This window comes from Gossypium raimondii, chromosome 2 (assembly GCF_025698545.1).
Source record: "Gossypium raimondii isolate GPD5lz chromosome 2, ASM2569854v1, whole genome shotgun sequence".
Classification (NCBI taxonomy): domain Eukaryota; kingdom Viridiplantae; phylum Streptophyta; class Magnoliopsida; order Malvales; family Malvaceae; genus Gossypium; species Gossypium raimondii.
In genome coordinates, this window is record NC_068566.1 from 28,545,983 (window position 1) to 28,560,554 (window position 14,572).

Here is a 14,572-nt window from a genome sequence, read left to right on the forward strand (position 1 = left end):
TGAGGGATTAGAACTTGAGCAAAACTGTCTTTTTTTTTGGGGGGGGGGTGCAAAAACTGTTTTTTTAAGTGATCAAAGGGCGGGTTTGAAACCATTGTCATCTTGCATTTTTATTTGGAGTACTTTTGGATAAGAAAAAAATTATTTCATCCCCAAAATGAAATATATTTTTGAAGTGGAAAAAATAATTTATTTTATAAAGTAAATCTCTATTACGATAAAAAGAAATTGGTTTTACTTAAAGAGGAGTAGAAATTTATTTTATTTATATCTGTAAATACAAATTTTTTAAAAACATTGTAAATATCTAATTGACAAATAAAATACACATTTCTTTTCTTCTCTTTTTAAAAAAAAAATCAAATTTGATTCATTCAATAACTCCATAAATAGTTGTCTTGAAAACCGGATCATAAGTAATTTTGGAACTTTAACATTTGGGTCATCAAACAACTTACCAAGTAATATTATTCCCAAAGTTGTATCAAAGGGAATTTGGTTTTTGGTAAACAAATTCTGATGATGAAGGAACTACATGTACAGTCCAAACTACCAAAGAATACACAAGTTTTAACCCCATATCATCTAACATATCACCGACGCCTTTGGAAGCATTTTATCAAGCATTTGGTTTGTTTGCACTCTTGTACATCTCATCGATTACACTCTGCATGCATCCAAAGGGTTTTTTTACTCAGTGATCCCGCATGTACTCGTTATGAAACCAAAATGAAAAACCAAGAAAAACGTAAGCTAACCTGATAATATTTAAGCAACTGAGGCCTCTTCTTCTTATATGTTGGAGTGAGAAGGTCTCGTTCCATGTCGAATGGCATTGGGTCAAGATGGACAGCTTTTATGATTTCAAAACCTTTCAGCTGTGTAAAGACTATAATATTTCAGTATGAATGATAAATTCCCTTTTTCTTACTTTTACAGGCAAAAAGAAAATGAACTCATATTTCGTGGATTTTGAAAAATAAAAAAGGGGGCAAAAAGCATGAATAACTAACCTTTTTCTCTTTGCCAGTCTTTGCGAGCTCCCCAAGTATGAACTCTTTGGCCTTGGGGTTTTTACAGAGGGACTCGAAGTCACCACTTACGTTATTGTCAGCAGCCCAGCTTTCAAGTGCTTCCTTATTGGGGTTAACAACCGCAACAAGGAACGACTCAAAGCTGTTTCCGTAAATCCATATCTGAAGTTGATAAAGACATGAAACTGAAAAGTTTAAAAGAATGCCAATCCCCAGCAAGTAATACAAATCTGACATAAACTATAGTTTATTTTACATCATTTCCATGACATATATGTATGACAAATTTAGATACCATATGATGCGCTTAAGCATGATTAACATATTTAGTACATTTGTCATATTTCTGTTAAAGGATTTTGACACGTTTACACAACTGATACGATAAAAACACTGTAACATGACATGCATACTTCGATTATTATGTTTATATATGTTCAATCAAGCAACCATCGATGGCAATGGGTTGAAACCTAGTGCTAAAAAGGGAATGCAATCATAGGGTAACATAAGAAAGAAAATGTTTAATTTGCCAATCATTTCAATATCAATTTTATGTTTGACCAACATTCAGTGCATGGCTACATAACGAGAAGCAGTGTATGTTAATGTATCAAAGAGAGCAAAACAGATGTACCGAATCAATAGCTGACACGAGACTGTAAATGTTCTCCAGGTTCTCAACAGCAACATATTCACCTTGTGAAAGCTTAAAAATGTTCTTCTTCCGATCAATAATCTTCATGCTTCCGTTAGGTTGCCACTCACCAATATCCCCTAATGCACAAAGATTCAAGGCCTTCAACTTATAGATAAAAACTAATCATGCATAGAACCTTAAAAGAAACAAAAGTAGGAAGACCTGTGTGGAACCATCCATCAATCAATACTTCACGGGTGAGGTCTTCACGTTTGTAGTATCCTGAGAATAATGTATTTCCTTTGATACAAATTTCCCCCCGTGGTGTGCTAGCAAGGGCATCATAATTCATTTCGGGAACAGATTCCAGGCGTACATCTATGTTTGGTACTGGAGGCCCCACAGTACCAAGCATTGACAATTCATTAGGTAAAGAGACAAAACTCCCCGCACAACTCTCCGTCAGACCTACATTCAGATCAACATAATATTAATAAATATTCATGTTGCAGCCAGTGTGCACAGCTGGTAACGGGAAAAAAAGAACTTATCACAAGCACAAAGGCTGACTTCAACTATACCATATCCTTGCAGAACATGACAACATGCCACAACTCGCAAGAACTCTTCCACGTGAGTTGAAAGAGGTGCTGCACCAGATAGAATAAGCCGCACATTCCCTCCCAATCCTTGCTTTACCTGAGAAAAATTACAACTCAACATGAGATTTGAGTAGTCAAGAGGATTATGTTGCAGGTAAATGTGATTTAATGGGCTTTTGACCAATATTCAAGGAGCCTCGTGCTTATAATGTATCAATGAAGACTTTCATCACCTTACTAAATACAATTTTGTCACAAATTGGAGATGCTTCTCCATGTTTGCGGCCCTTCTTCATGTTGTAGTATTTGCTGTAGGTTATCACAGATGTCAGATACTAGTAAAATCAAAGCCAAGAAACCGTAATCCTGATTCAGTAACTCTGTTAAACATATTCACAAAAAGTGCAATCACAGACTGCAAATGGATCTCTACTAATGCGAAAGCTCATAAGCCCAAAGGGATTGAGACAATTCTGTGAAAAACGAACCTCGATAATGACAATGAATCGTAAAGAAAGAGAGTAAAAATATAACACACAAAACCACGGACAGAGAGAGACGACGACCTATAAACCTTATTCTAATCAAAATCTAATAAAAGCAATGCAGTAAGGTTGAAACACCTTATTCAAATCAATATCAAATAGAAGAAGTGTACTTTTATACGGATTCCACTTGTGCAGTCTGTACCGTACCTCCGATGCCCCCACAAATCCCCCTATCTTGCCACTTTTTTTTTAACTAGAATTTGGGTCACACAACTCTAACAAATTCTATATTTGTCTACAAGGAAAAATATGCTTTTGACCCTGTTGCTTGTTAGAGAATGCCCAAATATCTTTTATTTTCCTTTATTCCGGTGAGACTGCAGTGGCAGAACTAATAGAGCAATTTAACTCTATTTCCAATCAATATTTTTGGGCGGCCAGCAGATAAAATGAACAGCTTCACATAAGAAACTGAAAATATGAAAGTAACTTACTATGTGTATGCTAAATCAAACATCTTCTTTTTCAATAAGCCACCCGCAGAAATCTTCTGTAGTAAACCTGATAATGTACAAAGGTTATGACAATCTCACAGCTGAGAACATGCATCTTTTGAAAAAAGCTGAATATATATTCATTGTATTTAACAGAAAAGTGAATCAATCTAGTTTTTTTCATTTATAAATACTAAAAATAAGTAAATTAAGACAAGTTTTCCAGCTAGTACATGTTCCAGGTTGCTTACTGTAACCTCCACAAACAACCCAAAAATGACATTGCATAATCCACGAATATAAGAAAGTTTACCTGAATAAATTCTATCTAAGACACGAGGAACAGCACAGAAGATACTTGGCTTTAGCTCTCCAATATCTTCGACCAATAGTTTCACATCCTGAAGATGAAACAAATAAGCACTTGCTGATTTGAATGAACCCGTATTTGTTGTCAGAGTACTAACTAATCATGCTTACCCCACGCCAAAATCCTATTGAAGCACCATGCGAAATAAATAATTCCTCAATCACCCGGTCAAAGATATGAGCAAGAGGAAGATAAGAAATATATACATCCTTCATAGTCAACTGTAAATTTCACAAGAAACAAACAAATGAGAAAGGGAAAACAAGGGAACAATCATGTCAAAATTTGGTGGAGGAAAGAAAAGAAACGACAGATCAAACTAAGTGACTGGTGAAATGGTCAAAAATAAAATGAAAAGGTCACCTGTTCATTTACACTCCCCAGCAGGCGTTTCACCCCTGCTATAAGAGTAACAATACTATCATTTGAAATCAATACTCCCTTTGGATCACCAGTTGTTCCACTAGTATACATTATCGTGCAGATATCAGTTTTCTTCTTCACCGGAAGACCATAATTCTTATTTTCTCCCTGCAAGAAACAGACATAAGAGCTTAAATCAGAACATAAGTCATCTACAGGTTAAAATCCATCAATCCAATAACGGTTAGCTAAGGAAAAAAGATATAGGCGCATGCATGAAAATGTAATGAACCCTAGTTCATATTAAGCACTGCCAGAAGCATGTTTTCTACAGCCATATGGCTTCATCTGAACTCGTAACTAACAGGATGGCAGTCTGCTAAAATAGACACAATTAGTTCAGCAGAATAAATTTTTTTTCTGATAAATTGAAGTTGAAAATAACAGAGCAAAGAGCTTACCAGTTGCAAAAATTCCTCCCAAGGATATATCTTCAAATCATGCTTCTCAGCTTCTGCCTTCTGCTCAGGTGTTACCTTCCCGAAGCTAACAATTGCTGCATAGCAAAAATACATGGACATAAATAATTTGTAACGTACTATAACAAGAATCCCCCTAAATAATCAGATGGCTTACTTTTCAAGTGTTCTGTTGAGGCTGGAAATGTTTTGAACAGCTGAAAGGAAAAAGAAAAACCTTACATGAGAAACCCAAAAGAAAAAAGAACAGAAAATTTGTGAAATTACAGATTCTTGTATCAATATCAACTATGCAAAAGTGAGCAGCAAGCATAGAAGCAAATGCTGATAATAAAAATAAAACATCGAATCTATTTTGTAGATAGATATCTTATTTTTGCAAGTATCTAGAAGTATCTTTCCCAGTAGTTGCCATATCACTACTAGGGTTTCAAATATAGATGTAAACAGGCATACCTCATTAATCTTCTTTTCCTCTACAAAAGCAATAGAAATTTCTGCATGGCATATGATAAACTCCACAGCACCGGCACCTACAAATATGTAGCAACGTATCAAACATTCAAAAAGAGTAGCAGGCGCGTTGGAATGCAAGAATAATTTAAAGAGTTTAAGGATATTATGATGACAGACTATATGAAGAGTACATAATACACATAAGATGGTTGTTAGAGAAAGGTAGTTGTTTGGCAAAAACTGAAAGAATGCTTTTGTTGGATCTCAAGAAGAAATACCCAAAGTGTCATATAAAGGAACACAATAGAGTCCATGAGCGTTGCAGGCCTGTATCAATCTTGCAACATTAGTAAACATTTCGGGCAACAAGCAATTTGGTAGCAAATAGTATGATCCAAAGAAACAAGTTATAGCGACATCTAAGTAACTTGAGATGTCCACTGTGCAAATCAGATGAAACATGCCAGAATGATCATACCTCCATGCTAATTATCCATTCTGGGCAATTGGCACCATAAATACCACACTTTCCTCCCTGTAAGCAAGAATAAAAAGCTTAATTTTTTTTTTTTTAAAATAGCATCAATTGTGGGTGGATATTGATCCCAGAAATAGTATATTTGTTATAAAAAAAATTGACAATAATTTTAAAATTAAAAAGAAAAAAAGAAGTTAAAGCATTACTTCCACAACATCACAACTTCGGATGGAATTCCCAACTTTTATTACAATGTCATAAACTTCTCTGTAAGTTTGCCACACGTATTTTCCAGCCTGCAATCAAAGCATGTCAATTTAGATACATGAACTAAAAGTCAAAGGCAGCACTACAAACAGAACGCAAAAGTAACAAGAAAAAAGGAAACTGCAGCAGCAACATACTTTCCCATCCACAATCTGTCGGCGACCAAGCATACGGTTGTCAGGATATTTCTCAACTGACATACTGCAAGGAGAAAATGAAATCGAAATCATCATCCTCAAATAAAACATTACTTTTTCGTAAATAGGAGCTGTCATACAGTTAGTTAGCAAGTTCAATCAGCCCGTATCTACGATTCAGCTAAGTTATAAGGAGGCAATATTTTAATCTCCGCATCACGTAAGCATCAAAACCAAAATAATTACTACTATTAAACAATTTATTTCACAGTTTTACATTGAGTTGAATGAAAGCCATCAATCTTTCAGCTAGAAGAATGGAAATACCAGTAACTCCATTCTTGCTCTGTGTGAGCGTTAAAATTCAATAGTTTCAAATATTAGGCGTTTCGATCTGCATATAACTTTCTCATAGGATCCTTAAAAGTACGTTTCTCGATTTCATCGCCACCTCGGCGCGAAATAAAAAAATAACACAGCCAACAAATTGGAAGAAAAATCTACTCAACTTAAAAAAGGGGAAGTAAAAATTCAAAAAAAATGGCAACTATTGCGAAAGCCATCTGAAATCAAAGCAAAGAATAGAAGAAGTCAAATCTTCTCCTAGTATCCTTATTTTCTTAGCAGCCAAGCAAGAAGCGTAAAGTAAAAAAGAGAAAGCTAAAAACGAACCGGAAAATGTCCCAGCAACTCTCCATTCCAGGAATCGGAGCAGGGAATCCATTAGCAGCAAAAGAACTGCGATAAACAGGACCGATCGACGGCTGTCCATCGCTGGCGTCTTTACCTTTCTCTACCTCTATTACAAAATTATTTCCAGCCATTTGATCAAAATGCCCAAAATCAAACGATCCTCAGCTAGCTTTCCCTTTTTTATATTCTCTCTTACAGCTCTCTATATAGATGGAGGGCTCTGAGAGTGAAATGTGGAGAAGAATTTTGAGAAAATATATAGCGCCTAAGTATTAGGTGGCTGTAGGTGACCGGTAAGAACGCTGTTTTATTTTATTTTATTTTATTTTTAAGCTTGGGCAAGTATTTGTACTGTAATATTAATAAAATATATACATGAATTAAAGTAATATGTACTTTTTATTTATGATCCAGTTAAATTTATTTAATAAAATTAAAATATTTATATAATTTTCTGCTAATAAAGTATTTAGGACTTTGAAAATCACATAATTTAACATTTCATTTATTTTCAAATAATTTAAGTCAAAGTTTTATAATTATAAATTAAGTACATTTTATTAATATTTTAAAAAATAATAATAACCAATTCTTTATTTAAAACTAGTTCCAACTTTGTAGAGGAGAAGAGCAAAATTAAAAGGTCAAAGAAGGACCACTTTGGATCTGTGGCGTGCCAGACAGTTCAGTTCGTATTAGATTTTAGTTTTTGATAAGCTCGGCTCACGATTCTCAAATATTACTTTTTTTTATTTTATTATTTATCAGATTTTTTTTGTATTTTTTCTTATTTCTCAATTTTTTTTTTTATATTTGGACTTCGGCACTTATTGAAGATAGTTTTATATTTATTTGAATTGATTTTTTTATCCATGCAATGGAATGTATTAATATATTTTTGTTATATTATATTTATTTACTAAGAAATAGTTCAAATTTTACATATATTGAAAAGTTAAAAGATAAATAATAATTGTATATGTTGACACCATTTTTTTAGTAAAACGGGGTCGATTTGGGTTTTAAAAAAAATAAAAACAAAAGTGGGAGTCGCCACCAATCTTTTTTGATAATGTGTGATCGGATCACCTTGAAAAGTGGTTGTTTTTAATAAACGATTTGATTTTATTAAAACAACGATTTTGGTCCACGAAATTTAAAAAATGGGTTCGGGAGTCTGTTACGTACGAGGAAGGTTTAGCACCCTCGTAACGCCCAAAAATTGGTACCTAGTTGATTAGTTAATGTCTTAGTATCGAAGATTGAAAACTTTAAAGAGATTTAGAGTACGATCCTTAAAAAAACTCAAATGACATGGATTGAAATTTAAAAGGATATTTGGCTATTTGGTTCAACGAGAAATCGAAACCCAGCACGTTAGGGCACGTTTTCTCGAATTTCTAAACGCAAAATATTGCCTTATTTTGAAATTTTAGAAGGATATTTTAGCTATTTGGTCGAACGAAAAAATCGAAACCCAGCACGTTAGGGCACGCTTTCTCGAACTTCCAAACGTAAAATATTGCTTTATTTTGAAATTTTAAAAGGATATTTTTAGCTATTTGGTCGAACGAAAAACCGAAACCCAGCACGTTAGGGCACGCTTTCTCGAACTTCCAAACGTAAAATATTGCCTTATTTTGAAATTTTAAAAGGATATTTTTAGCTATTTAAAAGGATATTATCCCTCCTCCTTTATGCTTGTTTTCTTTTTATTTAACAGATTTGCAAAAAAAAAAACAAAAAAAAATAAATAAATAACGACGACTAAATAGATTGAAAAAAAAAAAAGAAATATCAACCTCTGTTGTTCTTATTTCTGATATTCTAAGATGTGTCCGAACCCATACAAAGAAAAAGCTTGTGGCTTTTATAGCCAAATTACAAACTCTTTGATGACTGCTTTTGTCGTTTTGTTATTGTTTTGTTGCCTGTTGTTTCGACTTTCTTTTTTTGTTTTTTGTTTGCGTGTGGCTCTCTCTTGCGGGTAGTCGAGCGTGAAGGGCCAACGACAGTGAGCGATGGCGGTGGTGGTCTTGACTTCATGGCGTTGAGGTTAAAGACCTAGGTGCGGCGCACCTAGGGTTTTCCTTAATGAAAGTTGGCATAATTTGTGGGCCATTTGGGCTTAGGGTTAAAATTTAATGAGGGTTTAATGTTTGGGCTGGTTTAGTAATTGGGCTAGGATATTTTATTTGCTTTTATTTTGTACTGGGCCGGGCATAAATGGGTCATGCATATAAGTTAAGAATACATAATTTTAATATATATTAATTTTATTCAAAAAATATTTTAATTAACTTTTCATTTCTATATTAATTTAAACAAAAAATCAAATTAACTATCAATAAGAAAGATGGTAAAATGGGATATAACAATTTTAAATATTTAAATTTGATTTTTTAATATTTTAAAATAATCTAATTACCTTTTTTAATATTCAAAATTAAACATTAATATATTTTAAAATTGAAAAAATATTTTTTAGTATTTTAAATAACTTATCTTTTGAATATTTAAATGTATTTACTGTTTAAAAGTATTTATTACATTTTATAATTAAAAGATATATTATCAATTTCAAAATATAAATTATTATTTTCAATGTTCCTTATTATTTAAGTCCTTGTAACTTTTATTGTAATATCATAAAATTATCAACAGCTTTCATAAGGATTTTGTATAATTTTAACATCAATTTATAATTATTATTATTTGTTTAGAACATTTATTGCCATAAATAATAATTTTATTTAAATTATGGGTTACATAAAATGTTGACGTGTCAAGTAAAAACATTATCCATTTGTTATCATTTAAAACATGTCAACTTAAAATTATTTTTTAAAGATGTTTATAATATTGTGGGATTGCTTGAGATGAGAGTCAATGGTGGTAAAGCTAATGTGATTATTGCTAATCTGCATTTTCAATTTTCTTATCTGATTGAGGCTATTAGTTTTTTGGGGGGTATTTGGATTGGGCGGAAGGATTCTATTAGAGTTTAAGTGGTTTGTAGTCACCCTTAATTTGTTCTAATTCGGATTTTCAATAACTTCTTCCAAAGATTGATATTAGTTTATTTTGTTTACGGAAGCCCGAATAAGCAAAAGAGAAAGCTTTTTTGGGAAGGTCTAAATTCGGTAATACCAACGTCATATGTTCCATGGATGGCGATAGGGGATTTCAATGTCATTCTTTCAACTAGTGAAAAGAGGGGAGGGCGGAGAGAAGGGAAAAGGTGTTCTGCTTTCGATAATTTTGTAGAGACCGTTAAGCTTCATGATATTGGTTTCTAAGGATCTATTTTCACTTGGCAGAGATGTGAGATCTTTAAGAGACTTGATAGAGCCATTTGCAATGATGTGTGGCTTTTAGATTTCCCGAGCTGCTCAGTGAATCATCTCCCAAGGCTCAAATCGGATCAACGGCCTCTTTTCTTGTCTCTTAGGCATGACTGTAGTTTGAATAAAGGTAGGCCATTCAGTTTTCTAACCGGTTGGGTTTAGCATGCGAGTTTTTCTAAATTTGTGCAAGACTCTTGGAGTTTCAACTGTAATATGAGGGATTCTATTCAATAGCTTTTGAACAACCTGAAGCATTGGAATAGGAACATTCACAGGCATATTGGCACTCGTAAAAAGAATCCTATTACAAAAATTAATTGGTATTCAGAAAGAGTTGGACAGATTGAATTCAGAACTGTTGTTCAGTGCTGAAATGAAGGTTAGGGAAGATTTAGAAAATGTCCTCCATCTTGAAGAACTTTTATGGAAGCAAAAGGCTAGGTATGATTAGCTTCATATGGGTGGTCGGAATCCTAAGTTCTCTCATAGGCACACTCTTCAGCGAAGAAAACAAAATAAGATTTTGGGTTTGAAGAATGACCAAGGAGATTGGGTTTATGATTATGATACCTTTCAGATTGAGGCGATTAATTTTTCCCAGCGGCTATATGGTGAACAATTGCAACCTATGTCGGGATTACCTCTTAATTCCTTTCTAAACTATCTCAAGAGGACCTTCTATTTTTGGGTAAGGCAATTACAAATGAGGAGATTAAGACTGTTATTTTTTATATGACAATCGTGATTGTCATTCCAATTGCTCAATCTATGACTGCCTTACCCAAAAAGACCTTGTTAATAGTTCATCTCTAACCAATTACTCAATCTGTGACTGCCTTTGTAACACCCCTAACCCGTTTCCATCGCTGAATTAGGGTTACGGAGCATTACTGATCAAATCCTAACAAATAATGACCTTTAGAAACAATTAATCAATTTAAAGAATAACATTTAAACTAATATTTATTCATGGAATAAACATGGTTATGGACTTTAATTCGAGCTTATGAGGTCATAAAAATAGGTTGGGAATATCCGGGGACTAATTTGAAACAAATCAGGAAATTTTGGAAAATTTTAAAAAAATTAGAAACAAGGGCCACACGGCCATGTGACATAGCCCAGTTCGTGTGAGTATTCAATGTATGAGACACACAGCTGTGCCCCAGCTCGTGTCTCTAGCCATATGGGTATTTGAAATAGAGTCACACGACCGTGTCGCCAGACCGTGTAACTCTCTGTGACTGTGTGGTTCATCTTAAAGCTAAAATTTAAATGACACGCGACTATGTGGGGTGGCCGTGTGCCACACATGGCCATGTGACGGCCCGTGTCCCAAGCCGTATGTTTCATAAATTGCCCCTAAAACAAGCCAAATCAAGCACCATTTCTTGAACACCAAGACACACCATACATAACTTATTTTACATGGTTAAAAGCACATTCAAAGCACTAAGAACATGCCAAATATTCATCCATCCTATGTCTAACCAATATGCCATCAAAAAGCACCACAATTTACACATCAATTCAATTCATTTAAAGACACATTCCATAGTTAAAGCATACATCGCACATTCACACACCAATGAACTACTTCATTTACAATTCAATAAGTCATAAGCCATTTATTTACAAGGCATTCAAAAGTGACCAAAAGACATATATTTACTTATGCATTTATAAGCCAAAAACAAAACATATACACATGTAAACTTGAACCACATCACATCAGCCAAATAGCATAATTGAAATTCCTATTACATGCCATTTATAACCATTACACAAAATAACCAAAAACTACCAATATGGTGATTGGATAGTGTGATCGTGCTCCGACACGATTCCAACCGGTCAAGCTTCCAATGATCTACAAACAAGGAAAATCAACGACATAAGCAACTAGTGCTTCGTAAGCTCGTATAAAAAAACTTAAACTTACCAAACATAAAACGATTAAATCATTCAAACATTGTTCATTAGATCACAAGGATATTTTCCTTTCCTATCCACAACACTTCACATAGTTAGTAGATATACTTAAGAACATATCAAACAATGAAACATAGAACATATCATGAAATGAATTTCAATATACAAACCATCCATCACATATTCAATGTGTTCCCTTTTAAATCCAATTACACATATCATACTTTCCATTTCATATGCTCAATAACATAGCTTATTTCATATACAAAGTGTGCATTTACATGTAACTGTAACTGTATATATAATGCTTACACGAGCTGTGAAATGGGCTTGCTCACACGAGCTGTGGGTTAGGATATTAGCTACACAATGTTGCTCACACGAGCCATGGAAAACCCGCAACAAATGCAGGACCTCAACCATCAGTAGGACATCTAGGACCAGCACCCGAAACCGTATAATCCCTAATGACGTGTCATTTGTATCTTATGTATTCACAAGGTTCAAATGAGACCATTAAACCATCCAATTTAATTAACATCGCAATTATCAAATTAAATTATACATAGCATAACATTAATTAACATACAACCAAAACATAAATTAATAAGTATAATACTTATACGAACTTACCTCGACAAAAACAGATGTAAAAACAAAGTCGACAACTAATCTGACACTTTAGTCTTTCCTCGGTTTAGATTCGTTTGGTTTGTTTCTTGATCTAAAAAATCATTTCATTCAATTAAACAATTAAAATAGCTTAAAATAACTAATTCAAGCCTATAACCCATTTTAATATGAATTTACAAAATTACCCCTAACATTTTAACTTTTATGTAATTTAGTCCCCAAACTCGAAACTTGCAAATTAACCACTTTTCACTAAAAACCATGCTAGTCGATTTTTAATAGGTTCACAAACAGCCCATAAATTTCACCAATTCTCCCTATATTTATTGAATTTTACTATTTAAACAACTTAATCCCTAAACCTTAAAATCATTAAAAATCACTTAACAAAATGAGATTATTCATCAACCAAGCTTAATATTCTATCAACCAAATTCAAAACACATTCACATCATTCATGGTAAGTCCCTATAAATTTAACAATTTTATGAATTGACCCCCGGGCTAACAAAATTAAGTTAATACAAACTCACAAACACAAAATTCATTAAAAATATGCTAGGATTATATACCATGCAAGCCAACAATGCTTGATTGAAATCTTTTTACTTCTATAATGGTGGTTTCAGTTAGAACAAAGAGAACTAGAGAAGATGATGAAATTTTGGTTTATTTGTTTAGGCATTTATTTCTTTAATTACCAATTTAGCCTTAAGATTTCTTTTAACAAAAAGCAAAACAAAGCCTATAACCGTCCAACATGCATTCTCATGGTATAAATACCACATAAAGCCCTTAAATTTTAATTCCATGACCAATTAACTATTATTACTAACTTTTGTAACTTTTACGATTTAGTCCTTTTTACTTAATTAACTATTTAAACCTTAAAATTTCTTAACAAAAATTTAATACAACCCTATAATAACTTGGTAAACATTAAATAAATAATAAAATAATGACTCACTTGACAAAATCATGGTCTCGAAACCACTGTTTCTAACACCACTGAAAACGAGTTGTTACAGCCTTCCCCGAAAAGAGCTTGTTAAGAGGGGAAAAAAGAGTTAAAAGGTAATTCTTAACATAGGTAATTCTACTAATAGTTCATTTTGGGATCATGGAGAGGGGAAAGGAAGATGGTGCTTGTTAGTTGGGAGTCCATTTGTCAGCCACGATCTCGTGGAGGCCTTGGTTTTAGGCGTCTGGAAGATCAAAATACGTCTTTCTTGATAAATCTTGGTTTCAATGTAGTATCCAACTCAAATGATTTATGGTTCGGGTGCTCAAGACGAAGTATAGAGTTCCTAATAAAAAACTGCAACCTCTTCCACTTGGTACGCCATCCACAAAAACTGTAAAAAGAATAAAAAAATACATTAAAATTCCATTATAAGGTGATTTTAATTACGGTAAAAAATATCATTATAATACAAAAAAATTAGTGAATTGTTTGATTCAACATTAATAGATGCTTAAATTGCTACGATATTATTTTTCTAATAAGTTGTATGTTCGTGATGCTTAGACCATTATTAAAATATCAAATGTTAATATAAATATAAAGCATTTAGAATGTAATAGATTGTTTAAAATATGCTTATACTTTTACCTTCTAACAAGAGGGAAACTGAGATTCTTAAAGGGTATATGAGCAATCCACAGTAGTCAATACCACCCAATGATTGTAAAATCATAAGGAAATTATTTATTTCCTTGTTTCCCACTCTACACGCCTTATATAGCGCCTTGTATAAGCATGAATAAATGGAAAACCCCCAACTATATGTACCAATGGTTTCAAATTTTAATAACAATGGGAGGTAGATGGTATGAACTAAGTTGCCAACTTTTCTAGCATAAATACACACTTTAGCATGATGTTGAATATGTGTTTGAGTGTTGGATTCTTTGGGAGATGTTTGAAAGAACTCTTCAACCATTTTAACTTAATCTGAAACCCATTGAAATTAGACTATATGGTCGATACTTGTTCCAAATGTTAGAAGATGTAGTGTAGGATTCTCTAGGAGATGCTCAAAGCAACTCTTCATCCATTTTAACTTAGTTCAAAGCCCATTGAAATCAGACTCATGGCCGATACCTATTCCAAACAAGTCGAAAAACGGCCTTCTTAGGATTAAAGTCAGAATTTTCTG

At 33.2% G+C, this 14,572-nt stretch overlaps 1 protein-coding gene across 1 annotated transcript; it reads right to left on the reverse strand.

Moving 5' to 3' along the window:
• Positions 1-393: 393 nt before the first annotated feature.
• Positions 394-6,733, reverse strand: LOC105788226 (long chain acyl-CoA synthetase 4). The gene is made up of 19 exons (XM_012615003.2): positions 6,481-6,733; positions 5,809-5,872; positions 5,611-5,700; positions 5,405-5,461; positions 5,205-5,253; positions 4,927-5,003; positions 4,628-4,667; positions 4,453-4,547; positions 3,992-4,159; positions 3,739-3,849; positions 3,572-3,659; positions 3,259-3,325; positions 2,510-2,585; positions 2,256-2,373; positions 1,897-2,142; positions 1,672-1,811; positions 1,014-1,196; positions 759-878; positions 394-667 (listed from the first exon to the last, which is right to left on the reverse strand). Exons 1-19 carry the CDS (start codon positions 6,630-6,632, stop codon positions 620-622), a joined length of 1,989 nt encoding a protein of 662 aa, XP_012470457.1. The 5' UTR covers positions 6,633-6,733; the 3' UTR covers positions 394-619.
• Positions 6,734-14,572: the final 7,839 nt, after the last annotated feature.

Bases quoted from the DNA above. Each gene is read 5' to 3' on its own strand.
- LOC105788226 (XM_012615003.2), bottom strand. From the start codon at position 6,632: ATGGCTGGAAATAATTTTGTAATAGAGGTAGAGAAAGGTAAAGACGCC. The intron at 4,160-4,452 runs GTAAGCTCTTTG...TGTTTCTTGCAG, and splicing joins GGGAGGAATTTTTGCAACTG to GGAGAAAATAAGAATTATGG. The intron at 2,374-2,509 runs GTGATGAAAGTC...AATTTTTCTCAG, and splicing joins ACAAAATTGTATTTAGTAAG to GTAAAGCAAGGATTGGGAGG.